Genomic DNA, 25480 nt, shown 5'->3' on the forward strand with positions numbered 1-25480 from the left:
TCCCCCAACCTTCTGCCTCGCTCTTCCCCCTCCTCAAATAACACCTCATTGTGGCTCACCCAATCACCATCAAACCTTTTGTCCGCCCCATCCTTCCCTTTCTCCGAGCTATTCTGAAATCTCTGACACACCTTCAACAGCTCTCCCTATCTCTTCCACCTCTTCCACATCTTACCCTACCCCTCCTCCCCCCTGTTCTGTATCTGATGCTCCCCCTTCCTCTTCATTAACGGTATGGACCACAAACATCCGGGGCCTTCGTTCAAACTTAACTGATCTCTCCATACAGGTTGCTTCTGTCAAACCAGACGTGATCTGCTTAACAGAAACTTTCCTCCTTTATGATGTCTCTGATTCCATAGTATCTCTCCCGGGCTACTCCCTCCTCCGGTATGATAGACCTGAGCCTCGTCCTGGAGGCGGGGTTGCTATCTTTATCAAAAACTCTCTTCCTCACTCGCCCTGCACTGCACTCTCTCCACCTCACCCCCAGGAATACTTCTGGCTACGGCTTCCCCTTCGCTCCCACCTCTTGTTCATATGTGTGTTGTACCGTCCACCAAACAGTGATGACTCCATCTACATCTCGCTGTCTGATGATATGGACCAACTTCTATCTACTCATCCCAACTCTCTCTTCCTCATATGTGGTGATTTCAATTGTCACCATGCCAGTTGGCTGGGTGTGGGTACCTCTCTCACCAGCCATGGCTCTTCAGCAAAGGACTTCTGCGACTCACTGGGACTGACACAATCTGTCAATTTCCCGACCCGGATCTCAGTCAACGGAACATCTTCTCTTCTGGACTTGGTTATGACTAACTTCCCTGAAAATGTCTGCTGCTCTTCTTCTGCTCCGATCGGATCATCTGATCATGTCCTTGTTAAAGTGGACATCTCTCTGACCATCCTCAGGGAGCCTGCTCAGCGTCGACGAGTCTGGCATTTCACTCAGGCCAACTGGCACGGTCTTCAAGCAGCCATCAATCATCTGGACTGGTCTCCCATCTCCACCACCTCTGACATCAACTCATCCTGGGAATTCTTCCAAAGTAAATTGCTCTCTCTCATGCACAGATTTATCCCATCTCGTCTTCAGTTGTCATACCCTTCCTCCCGTCCATGGTACACGGAATCTTGTGGTGAGGCTGTTGCCCAGAAACAACTTGCCTTCGTCTCCTGGAAAGCAAATCCAACGGAAGGAAATCTCATTTCCTTTCACAAAGCCCGAAACAAGTGTGTGTCCACCCTCAGGAGAGCCAGGAAACAATATCTCTCCGTTCTCAAGACCGAACTCTCTTATCTGTCTCCCTCTTCCAAATCCTGGTGGCGTCTGGTCAAATCCGTTTCTGGTGTTTGTTCCCCCTCCATCCCCTCCCTTACCTCAAACGGCCACACAGCTGACTCCGCACGTGAAAAAGCTGAATGCCTCAACTCTGTGTTTGCCTCTAAATCTTGTGTCCCAAACCCATCCCTCTCTGTACCCACCATACCCAGTCGTACCCTGCTGCTCCTGGACTCCGTGTCCTTTCCTCCTGACAAGGTGGAAAAGTTTCTGTCAACCCTCGACTCTGATTCTGCAACTGGACCCGACGGCATCAGCCCACGGGTCCTAAAATCCTGCTCTGCTGCTCTATCTCACCCTCTCTCTGTTCTCTTCACCCTCTCTTTTGCTCAAGGTCAACTGCCATCTGCTTGGAAATCAGCCAACATCACCGCTTTGCACAAAAAAGGTGCAAAAACAGATCCCAGCAACTACAGACCAATCAGCCTTCTCCCAATTATCAGCAAAGTCATGGAATCCATCATTGCTTCGGATATGAAATCTTTCCTCTTCTCCAATGGCTTGATCTCTGATCATCAATTTGGTTTCAGACCAGGTCACTCTACTCTGGACATGCTGCTTCTGCTGTCTCAACAATGGATGGAGGTCCTCAATGCCAAACAGGAAATTAGAGCTGTCTCCCTCGACATATCACGTGCCTTCGACACGGTCTGGCACCCCGCTCTGCTCACCAAACTCTCCTCCTTTGGTATCCATGGAAATCTCCACGCATGGCTGGCGGACTTCCTCTCTAGTCGTCGTCAACGTGTGGCCCTGAATGGGTTTCTCTCATCTCCTCTTCCTGTTCAGGCTGGAGTTCCCCAAGGCAGTGTTCTGGGCCCCGTGCTTTTTCTGGTCTTCATCAATGATCTCTCTGACTCTCTCGAAAATCCTCTCTATCTCTTTGCTGATGACTCCACTCTCTGCCGCTCCATTCCTCTTCCCTCAGATCGGCAGTCTGCTGCCTCCTCACTCTCTGAAGACCTGGACAAAATCACAGACTGGTCAAACAAGTGGAACATGTCTTTCAATCCTGACAAATCTCACACTCTTACTATGTCTCTCCGAAAAGATCGACTGGACAACCCTCCCATCTACTTTCTCAACAATCCTCTCCAAGAAGTTCTGTCGCTCAAGATTTTGGGTCTCACTATCTGCCATGATCTTTCTTGGGAAAACCACATTTCCAAGCTGGCCTCCAAAGCCAGTCGCCGACTGGGCATCCTCCGTCGTGCGAAGTCCTTCCTCGGCACACCTGAGCTCCTCACCACATACAAGGCTATCATCCGCAGCTCAATAGAATACTGTTCTCCCCTATGGGCCGGTGCTCCTGCCTCACACCTAGCTCGGCTTCACGCTGTTGAAACCAAAGCTTTCAGAATTATTGGAATCTCCCGCGATGAAGCTATCTCTGAGGGCCTTTCACTCACTCACCGCAGGCAGGTAGGTGGTCTTTCTGTCTTCTACCGACTCCTCTCCGGCCTTGCACCCCCAGCTCTCTCTGTGCTCTGTCCCCCAAATATTCCTACAGGTCGCACAAGATCTGCCAGCAACCCTCTGATGGTTAAACTGCCGAAATCTCGGCTCTCTGCTCACCTTCACTCTTTCATTCCTCTTTTCTCCCGCCTCTGGAACAAACTCCCTCACTCCCTTCAATCCCACTCCTCCCTCCAGGTCTTTAAAACAGCTGTTCACCACCATCTCTTATCTTCCCCCATCCAAAACCTTGATCTTTTCTACCCCCGCTAATTCACCCCAGATCCACCTTGTTTGAAATTCCAACTTCTTTCCTGGAAGTCCTGGCAGTGTCCATATGTTTTATACCTCTCCCACCGCCCCCTTCCCATGCCCCCCCCCCCCCCAAAGCCCTCGCCCTCTCTCAGATCTCTCGATGTCTCCATGTCTCTCGGTCCCTGCTCTCAAATGTTGTGTTTGTGTCCTTCCCCCTCTCTCCCCATCTTGTCTACCGCTCCCGATGTTATATGTTTTATGTGTCGGTTTGTCTTTCTGTGTGATTAATGTTCGCTCTTTCACGAGCCTCGATCTTGTATACAAAAAAAAAAAAAAAAAAAAAAATGCTGTGTGCATAACCATGCAGTGTGCATAACCGTGAAGTGTGCATAACCATGCAGTGTGCATAACAATGCTGTGTGCATAACCATGCAGTGTGCATAACCGTGAAGTGTGCATAACAATGCTGTGTGCATAACCATGCAGTGTGCATAACCGTGAAGTGTGCATAACAATGCTGTGTGCATAACCATGCAGTGTGCATAACCGTGAAGTGTGCATAACAATGCTGTGTGCATAACCATGCAGTGTGCATAACCGTGAAGTGTGCATAACAATGCTGTGTGCATAACCATGCAGTGTGCATAACCGTGAAGTGTGCATAACAATGCTGTGTGCATAACCATGCAGTGTGCATAACCGTGAAGTGTGCATAACCATGCAGTGTGCATAACCATGCAGTGTGCATAACCATGCAGTGTGCATAACAATGCGGTGTGCATAACAATGCTATGTGCATAAATCGTTTAACATTATGTAAATTGTGGCACAGACCCTCAGGTACATATATCACGTAAGACTGACACCTGTGATACTCAGGGTTAAAGTCACTCGACTGCACACACCAACTGCACACGCCTTTGATTATCCTGTTAAAACCACAAAGGCAAATTTTCATTATACATGGAGTGGGAGGAATTTGGACGGTACTTATAGTATGTGGTGCAATTTGGGATTGGTCGAGTTTGGTTGGAGTGAAAGGTAAACGAGTACACAAGTCCCAATCGTCGATATAATGTATTTCCAATATTTTCCCTGTTTTTTATTTATTTTCCTCAACCTATTAGCTTCGTCAAAATAATTTGCAAGTTCTAATTTTTGATCACCATCCCTCACAGACATTGCTTCCTGCTGGAACATGTCAGTGTGAACTAACACTGGAACTAACAACTGTCAGTGCACCAAAAGACCGGTAATCCACTGGAATATGGTATTCTGCCATCGCATGTGACGTCTTTGGTGTTGCACACACACACACACACACACACACACACACACACACACACACACTCATATACACACATAAACAAACACACACACACACACACACACACACACACACATAGACACACATACACACACACATACACAATCACACACAAACACACACACACACACACACACACGTGCGCGCACAAACACAATTCATCCATTTGTCGTAGATACCATCTAGTTATTTTAGTATATTTTTGGTGTGTTGGATGGATCTTTAAACAAACAGGCTTTATTACCTTTACCCAAGGTTGTGCAGGTAATAAATTCAAATTTCATCTGTTTGATGTAGAGTGAGTGCGAGGTTAACCATGCACGAAGCTGGAAAGCGGCTGGAATATCTGGATTCAACATGAGGGTGCTGGAGGTGATGAGGGAAAGAGAACATCCTCCGTAATCTGAAAGCCGAGCTCCACGGATGGCCAAAACAGGTAACCCAGTTCCACTGAACTGCTCTGCCTGTGACCAGAAAAACAAGATGTTGAAACCACAATCCACTCCCTCGTTGATTAAACCACAATCCATACCCTCGTTGATTAAACCACAATCCACTCCCTCGTTGATTAAACCACAATCCATACCCTCGTTGATTAAACCACAATCCATACCCTCGTTGATTAAACCACAATCCACTCCCTCGTTGATTAAACCACAATCCATACCCTCGTTGATTAAACCACAATCCACTCCCTCGTTGATTAAACCACAATCCACTCCCTCGTTGATTAAACCACAATCCATACCCTCGTTGATTAAACCACAATCCATTCCCTTGTTGATTAAACCACAATCCACTCCCTCGTTGATTAAACCACAATCCATACCCTCGTTGATTAAACCACAATCCATTCCCTCGTTGATTAAACCACAATCCATTCCCTTGTTGATTAAACCACAATCCATTCCCTTGTTGATTAAACCACAATCCATTCCCTTGTTGATTAAACCACAATCCATACCCTCGTTGATTAAACCACAATCCATTCCCTTGTTGATTAAACCACAATCCATACCCTCGTTGATTAAACCACAATCCACTCCCTCGTTGATTAAACCACAATCCATACCCTCGTTGATTAAACCACAATCCACTCCCTCGTTGATTAAACCACAATCCACTCCCTCGTTGATTAAACCACAATCCATACCCTCGTTGATTAAACCACAATCCATTCCCTTGTTGATTAAACCACAATCCATACCCTCGTTGATTAAACCACAATCCATTCCCTTGTTGATTAAACCACAATCCATTCCCTCGTTGATTAAACCACAATCCATTCCCTTGTTGATTAAACCACAATCCATTCCCTCGTTGATTAAACCACAATCCATTCCCTTGTTGATTAAACCACAATCCATACCCTCGTTGATTAAACCACAATCCATACCCTCGTTGATTAAACCACAATCCATTCCCTCGTTGATTAAACCACAATCCATTCCCTTGTTGATTAAACCACAATCCATTCCCTTGTTGATTAAACCACAATCCATTCCCTTGTTGATTAAACCACAATCCATACCCTCGTTGATCAAACCACAATCCATTCCCTTGTTGATTAAACCACAATCCATTCCCTTGTTGATTAAACCACAATCCATTCCCTTGTTGATTAAACCACAATCCATTCCCTTGTTGATTAAACCACAATCCATTCCCTTGTTGAGCAAACCACAATCCATACCTGTCACACATAAAGTTCACCAGTGCCAGGTAGGTTATTATTCATTATCGGACCTCAGTGGATGAAAGTTTAAATCATAGCAAACTTCGGGGGAGTCATCGATTTAGTACATGTTCATAAATGTATGGCCCCCACCACCTTCGTGTATGTACAGTGTGTTTTTGTTCTTTCCCTGATCTTTGTTCACCTCCTTCCCCCACATGGTGGCCGACACTGCTTTGCCGGACTCATCGACCAGATGAACTTGTCTCTTCATGACCTCTCGGCCACTTGACCTCAACACGACCGTGGTGAGGTCTTCACAACTCTGGCACACACCCATGACATCTAGCGAGGGAAAATGTCATAGTGTTTAGTACAAATCTGTCACGATCTACCAATCTAATCCATATATATATATATATATATATATATATATATACCTGTCCATGTAATGTATCTCCCAGTCTACCTCTTCATCAAATCTATATATATTTGTCCACCTAATCTATCTCTAATGTATCTACACCTACATCTGATATATCTCTATTGATCTATCACTCAATCTAACATTTCTCTCCATCTGTCTATCTAATCAAATCTAATCTAATAGATATAGATATATCCATCTAATCATCTCCATCTAATCATCACCATCTAATCATCTCCATCTAATCATCTCAATCTAATCATCTCCATCTAATCATCTGTATCTAATCATCTCCATCTAATCATCTCCATCTAATCATCTCCATCTAATCATCTCCATCTAATCATCTCCATCTAATCATCTCCATCTAATCATCTCAATCTAATCATATCCATCTAATCATCTCCATCTAATCATCTCCATCTAATCATCTCCATCTAATCATCTCAATCTAATCATATCCATCTAATCATCTCCATCTAATCATCTCCATCTAATCATCACCATCTAATCATCTCCATCTAATCATCTGTATCTAATCATCTCCATCTAATCATCTCCATCTAATCATCTCCATCTAATCATCTCCATCTAATCATCTCCATCTAATCATCTCCATCTAATCATCTCAATCTAATCATATCCATCTAATCATCTCCATCTAATCATCTCCATCTAATCATCTCCATCTAATCATCTCCATCTAATCATCTCCATTTAATCATCTCCATCTAATCATCTCCATCTAATCATCTCCATCTAATCATCTCCATCTAATCATCTCAATCTAATCATCTCCATCTAATCATCTCCATCTAATCATCTCCATCTAATCATCTCAATCTAATCATCTCCATCTAATCATCTCCATCTAATCATCTCCATCTAATCATCTGTATCTAATCATCTCCATCTAATCATCTCCATCTAATCATCTCCATCTAATCATCTCCATCTAATCATCTGTATCTAATTATCTCCATCTAATCATCTCCATCTAATCATCTCCATCTAATCATCTGTATCTAATCATCTCCATCTAATCATCTCCATCTAATCATCTCCATCTAATCATCTCCATCTAATCATCTCCATCTAATCATCTCCATCTAATCATCTCAATCTAATCATCTCCATCTAATCATCTCAATCTAATCATCTCCATCTAATCATCTCCATCTAATCATCTCCATCTAATCATCTGTATCTAATCATCTCCATCTAATCATCTCCATCTAATCATCTCCATCTAATCATCTGTATCTAATCATCTCAATCTAATCATCTCAATCTAATCATCTCCATCTAATCATCTCCATCTAATCATCTGTATCTAATCATCTCCATCTAATCATCTCCATCTAATCATCTCCATCTAATCATCTGTATCTAATCATCTCCATCTAATCATCTCAATCTAATCATCTCAATCTAATCATCTCCATCTAATCATCTCAATCTAATCATCTCCATCTAATCATCTCCATCTAATCATCTCCATCTAATCATCTCCATCTAATCATCTCCATCTAATCATCTCCATCTAATCATCTCCATCTAATCATCTCCATCTAATCATCTGTATCGAAACATCTCCATCTAATCATCTCCATCTAATCATCTCCATCTAATCATCTCCATCTAATCATCTCCATCGAATCATCTCCATCTAATCATCTCCATCTAATCATCTCCATCTAATCATCTCAATCTAATCATCTCCATCTAATCATCGCCATCTAATCATCTCCATCTAATCATCTCCTTCGAATCATCTCCATCTAATCATCTCCATCTAATCATCTCCATCTAATCATCTCCATCTAATCATCTCCATCTAATCATCTCCATCTAATCATGTCCATCTAATCATCTCCATCTAATCATCTCCATCTAATCATCTCCACCTAATCATCTCCATCTAATCATCTCCATTTAATAATCTCCATCTAATCATCTCCATCTAATCATCTCCATCTAATCATCTCAATCTAATCATCTCCATCTAATCATCTCCATCTAATCATCTCCATCTAATCATCTCCATCTAATCATCTCCATCTAATCATCTCCATCTAATCATCTCCATCGAATCATCTCCATCTAATCATCTCCATCTAATCATCTCCATCTAATCATCTCCATCTAATCATCTCCTTCGAATCATCTCCATCTAATCATCTCCATCTAATCATCTCCATCTAATCATCTCCATCTAATCATCTCCATCTAATCATGTCCATCTAATCATCTCCATCTAATCATCTCCATCTAATCATCTCCATTTAATCATCTCCATTTAATAATCTCCATCTAATCATCTCCATCTAATCATCTCCATCTAATCATCTCAATCTAATCATCTCCATCTAATCATCTCCATCTAATCATCTCCATTTAATAATCTCCATCTAATCATCTCCATCTAATCATCTCCATCTAATCATCTCCATCTAATCATCTCCACCTAATCATCTCCATCTAATCATCTCCATTTAATCATCTCCATCTAATCATCTCCATCTAATCATCTCCACCTAATCATCTCCATCTAATCATCTCCATTTAATAATCTCCATCTAATCATCACCATCTAATCATCTCCATCTAATCATCTCCATCTAATCATCTCCATCTAATCATCTCCATCTAATCATCTCCATTTAATCATCTCCATCTAATCATCTCCATCTACTCATCTCCATCTAATCATCTCCATCTAATCATCTGTATCTAATCATCTCCTTCGAATCATCTCCATCTAATCATCTCCATCTAATCATCTCCATCTAATCATCTCCATCTAATCATCTCCATCTAATCATCTCCATCTAATCATCTCCATCTAATCATCTCCATCTAATCATCTCCACCTAATCATCTCCATCTAATCATCTCCATTTAATAATCTCCATCTAATCATCTCCATCTAATCATCTCCATCTAATCATCTCCATCTAATCAACTCCATCTAATCATCTCCATCTAATCATCTCCATTTAATCATCTCCATCTAATCATCTCCATCTACTCATCTCCATCTAGTCATCTCCATCTAATCATCTCCATCTAATCATCTCCATCTAATCATCTCAATCTAATCATCTCCATCTCATCATCTCCATCTCATCATCTCCATCTAATCATCTCCATCTAATCATCTCCATCTAATCATCTCCGTCTAATCATCTCCACTTAATCATCTCCATCTAATCATCTCCATCTAATCATTTTCATTTAATCATCTCCATCTAATCATCTCCATCTAATCATCTCCATTTAATCATCTCCATCTAATCATCTCCATCTAATCATTTTCATTTAATCATCTCCATCTAATCATCTCCATGTAATCATCTCCATCTAATCATCTCCATCTAATCATTTCCATCTAATCATCTCCATCTAATCATCTCCATCTAATCATCTCCATCTAATCATCTCCATCTAATCATCTCCATCCATCACTGTTGACACGATAGCTTCAAAAGCTGACACGAGACCTCAGAGCTATCTCACCCTCTTTTTTGATCTGCCTCACCTGGGTATGAATGTTGACCCATCCATAAAAAAATCCATAATATAAATTGTCACTCGTGTTTTGCATGTCGGGTAATTCATCAATGTGTCCACCATCCATCAGAAGGACATTCATCTGGAGGACCATCGACCAACACCGATTGTTGGTAGACATTAAATATCCCCTGGTCTCCTTGGTGAAGAGTATGCGAGTTATCACCGGCACCCTGAACAAATGATTCATTCCTTCAACCTTTAATAAAGTGTTCGGTGATGAAGTCAAAATCACAAAGCTCTGCTAAGACTATCTATGGGTCCCACTATCGATTAAACGTGGTGTGTGAACAAACAAACAAACCCCCAAAAATCTGAAATTCAGAATAAAACTGTGTTTAGTCAAGGGTGTTCAGCAAATGTCCGAGTCTACGAAATGTTCGCAAATGTCCGAGTCCACAAAATGTCCGCAAATGTCCGTCTACAAAATGTCCGCAAATGTCCGAGTCCACAAAATGTCCGCAAATGTCCGAGTCCACAAAATGTCCGCAAATGTCCGAGTCCACAAAATGTCCGCAAATGTCCGAGTCTACAAAATGTCCGCAAATGTCAGAGTCCACAAAATTTACGCAAATGTCCGAGTCTACAAAATGTCCGCAAATGTCCGAGTCTACAAAATGTCCGCAAATGTACACATCCGAAAGAGACAAACACACACACCAAATTATATCTAGCAATAGCATGGGTACCTAGTATTACCTGGTGCTGTTCTAATCCTGTATATAGCACGAGCCTGTATATAGTACATTACCTGGACGAGCCTGTATATAGTACATTACCTGGTGCTGTTCTAATCCTGTATAAACAATGGAATACAAAGAAGCAGAATTAACAATTTCCTGTGATCTACCAACTTCCTGTTACTCACCCCTCTCTGCATGAGCATTACGTACCCACGAGGCTATCCTGTTACTCACCCCTCTCTGCATGAGCATAACATACTCACAAGGCTATCCTGTTACTCACCCCTCTCTGCGTGAGCATTACGTACCCACGAGGCTATCCTGTTACTCACCCCTCTCTGCATGAGCATTACGTACCCACGAGGCTATCCTGTTATTCACCCCTCTCTTCATGAGCATTACGTACCCACGAGGCTATCCTGTTACTCACCCCTCTCTGCATGAGCATTACATACCCACGAGGCTATCCTGTTACTCACCCCTCTCTGCATGAGCATTACGTACCCACGAGGTTATCCTGTTACTCACCCCTCTCTGCATGAGCATTACATACCCACGAGACTATCCTGTTACTCACCCCTCTCTGCATGAGCATTACGTACTCACGAGGCTATCTTGTTACTCACTCCTCTCTGCATGAGCATTACGTACCCACGAGGCTATCCTGTTACTCACCCCTCTCTGCATGAGCATTACGTACCCACGAGGCTATCCTGTTACTCACCCCTCTCTGCATGAGCATTATGTACCCACGAGGCTATTCTGTTACTAACCCCTCTCTGCATGAGCATTACGTATTCACGAGGCTATCCTGTTACTCACCCCTCTCTGCATGAGCATTACGTACCCACGAGGCTATCCTGTTACTCACCCCTCTCTGCATGAGCATTCTATGCCCACGAGGCTATCCTGTTACTCACCCCTCTCTGCATGAGCATTACATACCCACGAGGCTATCCTGTTACTCACCCCTCTCTGCATGAGCATTATGTGCCCACGAGGCTATCCTGTTACTCACCCCTCTCTGCATGAGCATTACGTACCCACGAGGCTATCCTGTTACTCACCCCTCTCTGCATGAGCATTATGTACCCACGAGGCTATCCTGTTACTCACCCCTCTCTGCATGAGCATGACATATTCACGAGGCTATCCTGTTACTCACCCCTCTCTGCATGAGCATTACGTACCCACGAGGCTATCCTGTTACTCACCCCTCTCTGCATGAGCATTCCGTGCCCACGAGGCTATCCTGTTACTCACCCCTCTCTGCATGAGCATTACATACCCACGAGGCTATCCTGTTACTCACCCCTCTCTGCATGAGCATTATGTGCCCACGAGGCTATCCTGTTACTCACCCCTCTCTGCATGAGCATCATGTACCCACGAGGCTATCCTGTTACTCACCCCTCTCTGCATGAGCATTACGTACCCACGAGGCTATCCTGTGACTCACCCCTCTCTGCATGAGCATTACATACCCACAAGGCTATCCTGTTACTCACCCCTCTCTGCATGAGCATCATGTACCCACGAGGCTATCCTGTTACTCACCCCTCTCTGCATGAGCATTACGTACCCACGAGGCTATCCTGTTACTCAACCCTCTCTGCATGAGCATTACGTACCCGTGAGGCTATCCTGTTACCCCTCTCTGCATGAGCATTACGTACTCACGAGGCTATCATGTTACTCACCCATATCTGCATGAGCATTATGTACCCACGAGGCTATCCTGTTACTCACCCTTCTCTGCATGAGCATTACCTACCCACGAGGCTATCCTGTTACTCACCCCTCTCTGCATGAGCATTACGTACCCACGAGGCTATCCTGTTAATCACCCCTCTCAGCATGAGCATTACGTATACCCACGAGGCTATCCTGTTACTCACCCCTCTCGGCATGAGCATTACATACCCACGAGGCTATCCTGTTACTCACCCCTCTCTGCATGAGCATTATGTACCCACAAGGCTATCCTGTTACTCACCCCTCTCTGCATGAGCATTACATACCCACGAGGCTATCCTGTTACTCACCCCTCTCTGCATGAGCATTACATACCCACGAGGCTATCCTGTTACTCACCCCTCTCTGCATGAGCATTACGTACCCACGAGGCTATCCTGTTACTCACCCCTCTCTGCATGAGCATTAGGTACCCACGAGGCTATCCTGTTACTCACCCCTCTCTGCATGGGCATTACGTACCCACGAGGCTATCCTGTTACTCACCCCTCTCTGCATGAGCATTATGGACCCACGAGGTTATCCTGTTACCCCTCTCTGCATGAGCATTACGTACCCACGAGGCTATCCTGTTACTCACCCCTCTCTGCATGAGCATTACGTACTCATGAGGCTATCCTGTTACTCGCCCCTCTCAGCATGAGCATTACGTATACCCACGAGGCTATCCTGTTACTCACCCCTCTCTGCATGAGCATTACATACCCACGAGGCTATCCTGTTACTCACCCATATCTGCACGAGCATTATGTACCCACGAGGCTATCCTGTTACTCACCCCTCTCTGCATGAGCATTACGTACCCACAAGGCTATCCTGTTACTCACCCCTCTCTGCATGAGCATTACGTACCCACGAGGCTATCCTGTTACTCACCCCTCTCTGCATGAGCATTACATACCCACGAGGCCATCCTGTTACTCACCCCTCTCTGCATGAGCATTACATACTCACGAGACTATCCTGTTACTCACCCCTCTCTGCATGAGCATTACATACCCACGAGGCCATCCTGTTATTCAACCCTCTCTTCATGAGCATTACGTACCCACGAGGCTATCCTGTTACTCACCCCTCTCTGCATGAGCATTACGTACCCACGAGGCCATCCTGTTACTCACCCCTCTCTGCATGAGCATTACATACTCACGAGGCTATCCTGTTACTCACCCCTCGCTGCATGAGCATTGCATACTCACAAGGCTATCCTGTTACTCACCCCTCTCTGCATGAGCATTACATACCCACGAGGCTATCCTGTTACTCACCCCTCTCTGCATGAGCATTACATACTCACGAGGCTATCCTGTTACTCACCCCTCTCTGCATCAGCATTACATACCCACGAGGCCATCCTGTTACTCAACCCTCTCTGCATGAGCATTACATACTCACGAGGCTATCCTGTTACTCACCCCTCTCTGCATGAGCATTACGTACGCACGAGGCTATCCTGTTACTCACCCCTCTCTGCATGAGCATTACATACCCACGAGGCTATCCTGTTACTCACCCCTCTCTGCATGAGCATTACATACTCACGAGGCTATCCTGTTACTCACCCCTCTCTGCATGAGCATTACATACCCACGAGGCTATCCTGTTACTCACCCCTCTCTGCATGAGCATTATGTACTCATGAGGCTATCCTGTTGCTCACCCCTCTCTGCATGAGCATTACATACCCACGAGGCTATTCTGTTACTCACCCCTCTCTGCATGAGCATTACATACCCACGAGGCTATCCTGTTACTCACCCCTCTCTGCATGAGCATTACATACCCACGAGGCTATCCTGTTACTCACCACTGTCTGCATGAGCATTACATACCCACGAGGCTATCCTGTTACTCACCCCTCTCTGCATGACCATTATGTACCCACGAGGCTATCCTGTTACTCACCACTCTGCATGAGCATTACATACCCACGAGGCTATCCTGTTTCTCACCCCTCTCTGCATGAGCATTACATACCCACGAGGCTATCCTGTTACTCACCCCTCTCTGCATGAGCATTACGTACCCACGAGGCTATCCTGTTACTCACCCCTCTCTGCATGAGCATTACATACCCACGAGGCTATCCTGTTACTCACCCCTCTCTGCATGAGCATTACATACCCACGAGGCTATCCTGTTACTCACCCCTCTCTGCATGAGCATTACATACCCACAAGGCTATCCTGTTACTCACCCCTCTCGGCATGAGCATTACGTACCCACGAGGCTATCCTGTTACTCACCCGTCTCTGCATGAGCATTACATACCCACGAGGCTATCCTGTTACTCACCCCTCTCTGCATGAGCATTACGTACCCACAAGGCTATCCTGTTACTCACCCCTCTCTGCATGAGCATTACATACCCACGAGGTTATCCTGTTACTCACCCCTCTCTGCATGAGCATTACATACCCACAAGGCTATCCTGTTACTCACCCCTCTCTGCATGAGCATTACGTACCCACGAGGCTATCCTGTTACTCACACGTCTCTGCATGAGCATTACATACCCACGAGGCTATCCTGTTACTCACCCCTCTCTGCATGAGCATTACGTACCCACGAGACTATCCTGCTACTCACCCCTCTCTGCATGAGCATTACATACCCACGAGGCTACCCTGTTACTCACCCCTCTCTGCGTGAGCATTACGTACCCACGAGGCTATCCTGTTACTCACCCCTCTCTGCATGAGCATTACGTACCCACAAGGCTATCCTGTTACTCACCCCTCTCTGCATGAGCATTACGTACCCACGAGGCTATCCTGTTACTCACCCGTCTCTGCATGAGCATTACATACCCACGAGGCTATCCTGTTACTCACCCCTCTCTGCGTGAGCATTACGTACCCACGAGGCTATCCTGTTACTCACCCCTCTCTGCATGAGCATTACGTACCCATGAGGCTATCCTGGTACTCACCCCTCTCTGCATGAGCATTACATACCCACGAGGCTATCCTGTTACTCACCCCTCTCTGCATGAGCATTACGTACCCATGAGGCTATCCTGTTACTCACCCCTCTCTGCATGAGCATTACGTACCCACGAGGCTATCCTGTTACTCACCCCTCTCTGCATGAGCATTACGTACCCACAAGGCTATCCTGTTACTCACCCCTCTCTGCATGAGCATTACGTACCCACGAGGCTATCCTGTTACTCACCCCTCTCTGCATGAGCATTACGTACCCACAAGGCTATCCTGTTACTCACCCCTCTCTGCATGAGCATTACGTACCCACGAGGCTATCCTGTTACTCACCCCTCTCTGCATGAGCATTACATACCCACGAGGCCATCCTGTTACTCACCCCTCTCTGCATGAGCATTACGTACTCATGAGGCTATCCTGTTACTCGCCCCTCTCAGCATGAGCATTACGTATACCCACGAGGCTATCCTGTTACTCACCCCTCTCTGCATGAGCATTACATACCCACGAGGCTATCCTGTTACTCACCCATATCTGCATGAACATTATGTACCCACGAGGCTATCCTGTTACTCACCCCTCTCTGCATGAGCATTACGTACCCACAAGGCTATCCTGTTACTCTCCCCTCTCTGCATGAGCATTACGTACCCACGAGGCTATCCTGTTACTCACCCCTCTCTGCATGAGCATTACATACCCACGAGGCCATCCTGTTACTCACCCCTCTCTGCATGAGCATTACATACTCACGAGACTATCCTGTTACTCACCCCTCTCTGCATGAGCATTACATACCCACGAGGCCATCCTGTTATTCACCCCTCTCTGCATGAGCATTACGTACCCACGAGGCTATCCTGTTATTCACCCCTCTCTGCATGAGCATTACATACCCACGAGGCCATCCTGTTACTCACCCCTCTCTGCATGAGCATTACATACTCACGAGGCTATCCTGTTACTCACCCCTCGCTGCATGAGCATTGCATACTCACAAGGCTATCCTGTTACTCACCCCTCTCTGCATGAGCATTACATACCCACGAGGCTATCCTGTTACTCACCCCTCTCTGCATGAGCATTACATACTCACGAGGCTATCCTGTTACTCACCCCTCTCTGCATCAGCATTACATACCCACGAGGCCATCCTGTTACTCACCCCTCTCTGGATGAGCATTACATACTCACGAGGCTATCCTGTTACTCACCCCTCTCTGCATGAGCATTACGTACGCACGAGGCTATCCTGTTACTCACCCCTCTCTGCATGAGCATTACATACCCACGAGGCTATCCTGTTACTCACCCCTCTCTGCATGAGCATTACATACTCACGAGGCTATCCTGTTACTCACCCCTCTCTGCATGAGCATTACATACCCACGAGGCTATCCTGTTACTCACCCCTCTCTGCATGAGCATTATGTACTCATGAGGCTATCCTGTTGCTCACCCCTCTCTGCATGAGCATTACATACCCACGAGGCTATCCTGTTACTCACCCCTCTCTGCATGAGCATTACATACCCACGAGGCTATCCTGTTACTCACCCCTCTCTGCATGAGCATTACATACCCACGAGGCTATCCTGTTACTCACCACTCTCTGCATGAGCATTACATACCCACGAGGCTATCCTGTTACTCACCCCTCTCTGCATGAGCATTACGTACCCACGAGGCTATCCTGTTACTCACCCCTCTCTGCATGAGCATTACATACCCACGAGGCTATCCTGTTTCTCACCCCTCTCTGCATGAGCATTACATACCTACGAGGCTATCCTGTTACTCACCCCTCTCTGCATGAGCATTACGTACCCACGAGGCTATCCTGTTACTCACCCCTCTCTGCATGAGCATTACATACCCACGAGGCTATCCTGTTACTCACCCCTCTCTGCATGAGCATTGCATACCCACGAGGCTATCCTGTTACTCACCCCTCTCTGCATGAGCATTACATACCCACAAGGCTATCCTGTTACTCACCCCTCTCGGCATGAGCATTACGTACCCACGAGGCTATCCTGTTACTCACCCGTCTCTGCATGAGCATTACATACCCACGAGGCTATCCTGTTACTCACCCCTCTCTGCATGAGCATTACGTACCCACAAGGCTATCCTGTTACTCACCCCTCTCTGCATGAGCATTACATACCCACGAGGCTATCCTGTTACTCACCCCTCTCTGCATGAGCATTACATACCCACAAGGCTATCCTGTTACTCACCCCTCTCTGCATGAGCATTACATACCCACGAGGCTATCCTGTTACTCACCCATATCTGCACGAGCATTATGTACCCACGAGGCTATCCTGTTACTCACCCCTCTCTGCATGAGCATTACGTACCCACAAGGCTATCCTGTTACTCACCCCTCTCTGCATGAGCATTACGTACCCACGAGGCTATCCTGTTACTCACCCCTCTCTGCATGAGCATTACATACCCACGAGGCCATCCTGTTACTCACCCCTCTCTGCATGAGCATTACATACTCACGAGACTATCCTGTTACTCACCCCTCTCTGCATGAGCATTACATACCCACGAGGCCATCCTGTTATTCACCCCTCTCTTCATGAGCATTACGTACCCACGAGGCTATCCTGTTACTCACCCCTCTCTGCATGAGCATTACATACCCACGAGGCCATCCTGTTACTCACCCCTCTCTGCATGAGCATTACATACTCACGAGGCTATCCTGTTACTCACCCCTCACTGCATGAGCATTGCATACTCACAAGGCTATCCTGTTACTCACCCCTCTCTGCATGAGCATTACATACCCACGAGGCTATCCTGTTACTCACCCCTCTCTGCATGAGCATTACATACTCACGAGGCTATCCTGTTACTCACCCCTCTCTGCATCAGCATTACATACCCACGAGGCCATCCTGTTACGCACCCCTCTCTGCATGAGCATTACATACTCACGAGGCTATCCTGTTACTCACCCCTCTCTGCATGAGCATTACGTACGCACGAGGCTATCCTGTTACTCACCCCTCTCTGCATGAGCATTACATACCCACGAGGCTATCCTGTTACTCACCCCTCTCTGCATGAGCATTACATACTCACGAGGCTATCCTGTTACTCACCCCTCTCTGCATGAGCATTACATACCCACGAGGCTATCCTGTTACTCACCCCTCTCTGCATGAGCATTATGTACTCATGAGGCTATCCTGTTGCTCACCCCTCTCTGCATGAGCATTATGTACTCATGAGGCTATCCTGTTACTCACCCCTCTCTGCATGAGCATTACATACCCACGAGGCTATCCTGTTACTCACTCCTCTCTGCATGAGCATTACATACCCACGAGGCTATCCTGTTACTCACCACTCTCTGCATGAGCATTACATACCCACGAGGCTATCCTGTTACTCACCCCTCTCTGCATGAGCATTACGTACCCACGAGGCTATCCTGTTACTCACCCCTCTCTGCATGAGCATTACATACCCACGAGGCTATCCTGTTTCTCACCCCTCTCTGCATGAGCATTACATACCCACGAGGCTATCCTGTTACTCACCCCTCTCTGCATGAGCATTACGTACCCACGAGGCTATCCTGTTACTCACCCCTCTCTGCATGAGCATTACGTACCCACAAGGCTATCCTGTTACTCACCCCTCTCTGCGTGAGCATTACGTACCCACGAGGCTATCCTGTTACTCACCCCTCTCTGCGTGAGCATCACGTACCCACGAGGCTATCGTGTTACTCACCCCTCTCTGCATGAGCATTACATACCCACGAGGCTATCCTGTTACTCACCCCTCTCTGCATGAGCATTACATACCTACGAGACTATCCTGTTACTCACCCCTCTCTGCATGAGCATTACATACTCACGAGGCTATCCTGTTACTCACCCCTCTCTGCATGAGCATTACGTACGCACGAGGCTATCCTGTTACTCACCCCTCTCTGCATGAGCATTACATACCCACGAGGCTATCCTGTTACTCACCCCTCTCTGCATGAGCATTACATACTCACGAGGCTATCCTGTTACTCACCCCTCTCTGCATGAGCATTACATACCCACGAGGCTATCCTGTTACTCACCCCTCTCTGCATGAGCATTATGTACTCATGAGGCTATCCTGTTGCTCACCCCTCTCTGCATGAGCATTATGTACTCATGAGGCTATCCTGTTACTCACCCCTCTCTGCATGAGCATTACATACCCACGAGGCTATCCTGTTACTCACTCCTCTCTGCATGAGCATTACATACCCACGAGGCTATCCTGTTACTCACCACTCTCTGCATGAGCATTACATACCCACGAGGCTATCCTGTTACTCACCCCTCTCTGCATGAGCATTACGTACCCACGAGGCTATCCTGTTACTCACCCCTCTCTGCATGAGCATTACATACCCACGAGGCTATCCTGTTTCTCACCCCTCTCTGCATGAGCATTACATACCCACGAGGCTATCCTGTTACTCACCCCTCTCTGCATGAGCATTACGTACCCACGAGGCTATCCTGTTACTCACCCCTCTCTGCATGAGCATTACGTACCCACAAGGCTATCCTGTTACTCACCCCTCTCTGCGTGAGCATTACGTACCCACGAGGCTATCCTGTTACTCACCCCTCTCTGCGTGAGCATCACGTACCCACGAGGCTATCGTGTTACTCACCCCTCTCTGCATGAGCATTACATACCCACGAGGCTATCCTGTTACTCACCCCTCTCTGCATGAGCATTACATACCCACGAGACTATCCTGTTACTCACCCCTCTCTGCATGAGCATTACGCATACCCACGAGGCTATCCTGTTACTCACCCCTCTCTGCATGAGCATTACGTACCCACGAGGCTATCCTGTTACTCACCCCTCTCTGCATGAGCATTACATACCCACGAGGCTATCCTGTTACTCACCCCTCTCTGCATGAGCATTACATACCCACGAGGCTATCCTGTTACTCACCCCTCTCTGCATGAGCATTACGTACCCACGAGGCTATCCTGTTACTCACCCCTCTCTGCATGAGCATTACGTACCCACAAGGCTATCATGTTACTCACCCCTCTCTGCATGAGCATTACGTACCCACGAGACTATCCTGTTACTCACCCCTCTCTGCATGAGCATTACGCATACCCACGAGGCTATCCTGTTACTCACCCCTCTCTGCATGAGCATTACATACCCACGAGGCTATCCTGTTACTCACCCCTCTCTGCATGAGCATTACATACCCACGAGGCTATCCTGTTACTCACCCCTCTCTGCATGAGCATTACATACCCACGAGGCTATCCTGTTACTCACCCCTCTCTGCATGAGCATTACATACCCACGAGGCTATCCTGTTACTCACCCCTCTCTGCATGAGCATTACATACCCACGAGGCTATCCTGTAACTCACCCCTCTCTGCATGAGCATTACATACCCACGAGGCTATCCTGTTACTCGCCCCTCTCTGCATGAGCATTACATACCCACAAGGCTATCCTGTTACCCCTCTCTGCATGAGCATTACGTACCCACGAGGCTATCCTGTTACTCACCCCTCTCTGCATGAGCATTACGTACCCACGAGGCTATCCTGTCACTCACCCCTCTCTGCATGAGCATTACGTACCCACGAGGCTATCCTGTTACTCACCCCTCTCTGCATGAGCATTACATACCCACGAGGCTATCCTGTTACTCACCCCTCTCTGCATGAGCATTACATACCCACGAGGCTATCCTGTTACTCACCCCTCTCTGCATGAGCATTACATACCCACGAGGCTATCCTGTTACTCACCCCTCTCTGCATGAGCATTCTATGCCCACGAGGCTATCCTGTTACTCACCCCTCTCTGCATGAGCATTACGTACCTATGAGGCTATCCTGTTACTCACCCCTCTCTGCATGAGCATTACGTACCCACAAGGCTATCCTGTTACTCACCCCTCTCTGCATTAGCATTCTATGCCCACGAGGCTATCCTGTTACTCACCCCTCTCTGCATGAGCATTACGTACCCATGAGGCTATCCTGTTACTCACCCCTCTCTGCAAGAGCATTACATACCCACGAGACTATCCTGCTACTCACCCCTCTCTGCATGAGCATTACAAACCCACGAGGCTATCCTGTTACTCACCCCTCTCTGCGTGAGCATTACGTACCCACGAGGCTATCCTGTTACTCACCCCTCTCTGCATGAGCATTACGTACCCACAAGGCTATCCTGTTACTCACCCCTCTCTGCATGAGCATTCCGTACCCACGAAGCTATCCTGTTACTCACCCCTCTCTGCATGAGCATTACATACCCACGAGGCTATCCTGTTACTCACCCCTCTCTGCGTGAGCATTACGTACCCACGAGGCTATCCTGATACTCACCCCTCTCTGCATGAGCATTATGTACCCACGAGGCTATCCTGTTACTCACCCCTCTCTGCATGAGCATTACATACCCACAAGGCTATCCTGTTACTCACCCTCTCTGCATGAGCATTACGTACCCACGAGGCTATCCTGTTAGTCACCCCTCTCTGTATGAGCATTACGTACCCACAAGGCTATCCTGTTACTCACCCCTCTCTGCGTGAGCATTACGTACCCACGAGGCTATCCTGTTACTCACCCCTCTCTGCGTGAGCATCACGTACCCACGAGGCAATCCTGTTACTCACCCCTCTCTGCATGAGCATTACGTACCCACAAGGCTATCCTGTTACTCACCCCTCTCTGCATGAGCATTACATACCCATGAGACTATCCTGTTACTCACCCCTCTCTGCATGAGCATTACGCATACCCACGAGGCTATCCTGTTACTCACCCCTCTCTGCATGAGCATTACATACCCACGAGGCGATCCTGTTACTCACCCCTCTCTGCATGAGCATTACATACCCACGAGGCTATCCTGTTACTCACCCCGCTCTGCATGAGCACTACATACCCACGAGGCTATCCTGTTACTCACCCCTCTCTGCATGAGCATTACGTACGCACGAGGCTATCCTGTTACTCACCCCTCTCTGCATGAGCATTACATACCCACGAGGCTATCCTGTTACTCACCCCTCTCTGCATGAGCATTACATACTCACGAGGCTATCCTGTTACTCACCCCTCTCTGCATGAGCATTACATACCCACGAGGCTATCCTGTTACTCACCCCTCTCTGCATGAGCATTATGTACTCATGAGGCTATCCTGTTGCTCACCCCTCTCTGCATGAGCATTACATACCCACGAGGCTATCCTGTTACTCACCCCTCTCTGCATGAGCATTACATACCCACGAGGCTATCCTGTTACTCACCCCTCTCTGCATGAGCATTACATACCCACGAGGCTATCCTGTTACTCACCACTCTCTGCATGAGCATTACATACCCACGAGGCTATCCTGTTACTCACCCCTCTCTGCATGAGCATTACGTACCCACGAGGCTATCCTGTTACTCACCCCTCTCTGCATGAGCATTACATACCCACGAGGCTATCCTGTTTCTCACCCCTCTCTGCATGAGCATTACATACCCACGAGGCTATCCTGTTACTCACCCCTCTCTGCATGAGCATTACGTACCCACGAGGCTATCCTGTTACTCACCCCTCTCTGCATGAGCATTACATACCCACGAGGCTATCCTGTTACTCACCCCTCTCTGCATGAGCATTACATACCCACGAGGCTATCCTGTTACTCACCCCTCTCTGCATGAGCATTACATACCCACAAGGCTATCCTGTTACTCACCCCTCTCGGCATGAGCATTACGTACCCACGAGGCTATCCTGTTACTCACCCGTCTCTGCATGAGCATTACATACCCACGAGGCTTTCCTGTTACTCACCCCTCTCTGCATGAGCATTACATACCCACAAGGCTATCCTGTTACTCACCCCTCTCTGCATGAGCATTACATACCCACGAGGCTATCCTGTTACTCACCCCTCTCTGCATGAGCATTACATACCCACAAGGCTATCCTGTTACTCACCCCTCTCTGCATGAGCATTACATACCCACGAGGCTATCCTGTTACTCACCCATATCTGCACGAGCATTATGTACCCACGAGGCTATCCTGTTACTCACCCCTCTCTGCATGAGCATTACGTACCCACAAGGCTATCCTGTTACTCACCCCTCTCTGCATGAGCATTACGTACCCACGAGGCTATCCTGTTACTCACCCCTCTCTGCATGAGCATTACATACCCACGAGGCCATCCTGTTACTCACCCCTCTCTGCATGAGCATTACATACTCACGAGACTATCCTGTTACTCACCCCTCTCTGCATGAGCATTACATACCCACGAGGCCATCCTGTTATTCACCCCTCTCTTCATGAGCATTACGTACCCACGAGGCTATCCTGTTACTCACCCCTCTCTGCATGAGCATTACATACCCACGAGGCCATCCTGTTACTCACCCCTCTCTGCATGAGCATTACATACTCACGAGGCTATCCTGTTACTCACCCCTCGCTGCATGAGCATTGCATACTCACAAGGCTATCCTGTTACTCACCCCTCTCTGCATGAGCATTACATACCCACGAGGCTATCCTGTTACTCACCCCTCTCTGCATGAGCATTACATACTCACGAGGCTATCCTGTTACTCACCCCTCTCTGCATGAGCATTACATACCCACGAGGCTATCCTGTTTCTCACCCCTCTCTGCATGAGCATTACATACCCACGAGGCTATCCTGTTACTCACCCCTCTCTGCATGAGCATTACGTACCCACGAGGCTATCCTGTTAGTCACCCCTCTCTGCATGAGCATTACATACCCACGAGGCTATCCTGTTACTCACCCCTCTCTGCATGAGCATTACATACCCACGAGGCTATCCTGTTACTCACCCGTCTCTGCATGAGCATTACATACCCACGAGGCTATCCTGTTACTCACCCCTCTCTGCATGAGCATTACGTACCCACAAGGCTATCCTGTTACTCACCCCTCTCTGCATGAGCATTACATACCCACGAGGCTATCCTGTTACTCACCCCTCTCTGCATGAGCATTACATACCCACAAGGCTATCCTGTTACTCACCCCTCTCTGCATGAGCATTACGTACCCACGAGGCTATCCTGTTACTCACACGTCTCTGCATGAGCATTACATACCCACGAGGCTATCCTGTTACTCACCCCTCTCTGCATGAGCAATACGTACCCACGAGACTATCCTGCTACTCACCCCTCTCTGCATGAGCATTACATACCCACGAGGCTACCCTGTTACTCACCCCTCTCTGCGTGAGCATTACTTACCCACGAGGCTATCCTGTTACTCACCCCTCTCTGCATGAGCATTACGTACCCACAAGGCTATCCTGTTACTCACCCCTCTCTGCATGAGCATTACGTACCCACGAGGCTATCCTGTTACTCACCCCTCTCTGCATGAGCATTACATACCCACGAGGCTATCCTGTTACTCACCCCTCTCTGCGTGAGCATTACGTACCCACGAGGCTATCCTGTTACTCACCCCTCTCTGCATGAGCATTACGTACCCACGAGGCTATCCTGGTACTCACCCCTCTCTGCATGAGCATTACATACCCACAAGGCTATCCTGTTACTCACCCCTCTCTGCGTGAGCATTACGTACCCACGAGGCTATCCTGTTACTCACCCCTCTCTGCATGAGCATTACGTACCCACAAGGCTATCCTGTTACTCACCCCTCTCTGCGTGAGCATTACGTACCCACGAGGCTATCCTGTTACTCACCCCTCTCTGCGTGAGCATCACGTACCCACGAGGCTATCGTGTTACTCACCCCTCTCTGCATGAGCATTACATACCCACAAGGCTATCCTGTTACTCACCCCTCTCTGCATGAGCATTACATACCCACGAGACTATCCTGTTACTCACCCCTCTCTGCATGAGCATTACGCATACCCACGAGGCTATCCTGTTACTCACCCCTCTCTGCATGAGCATTACATACCCACGAGGCTATCCTGTTACTCACCCC

General features: G+C 47.4%; 1 protein-coding gene across 1 annotated transcript in view; it reads right to left on the reverse strand.

Annotated features, from left to right (window-relative positions):
• LOC137440035 (replication protein A 70 kDa DNA-binding subunit-like) overlaps window positions 1–25480 on the reverse strand; it is a 172423-nt gene that overhangs the window by 32650 nt on the left and 114293 nt on the right. Inside the window, exons 10-11 of the mRNA XM_078768297.1 lie at window positions 6263–6402; window positions 4698–4846 (exon numbers count right to left, since the gene is read on the reverse strand). Of these exons, the coding sequence (XP_078624423.1) occupies window positions 4698–4846; window positions 6263–6402 (289 nt within the window). The remainder of the gene's footprint in view (window positions 1–4697; window positions 4847–6262; window positions 6403–25480) is intronic.

Source organism: Myxine glutinosa, chromosome 14 (assembly GCF_964187855.1).
Source record: "Myxine glutinosa chromosome 14, kmMyxGlut1.1, whole genome shotgun sequence".
Classification (NCBI taxonomy): Eukaryota; Metazoa; Chordata; class Myxini; order Myxiniformes; family Myxinidae; genus Myxine; species Myxine glutinosa.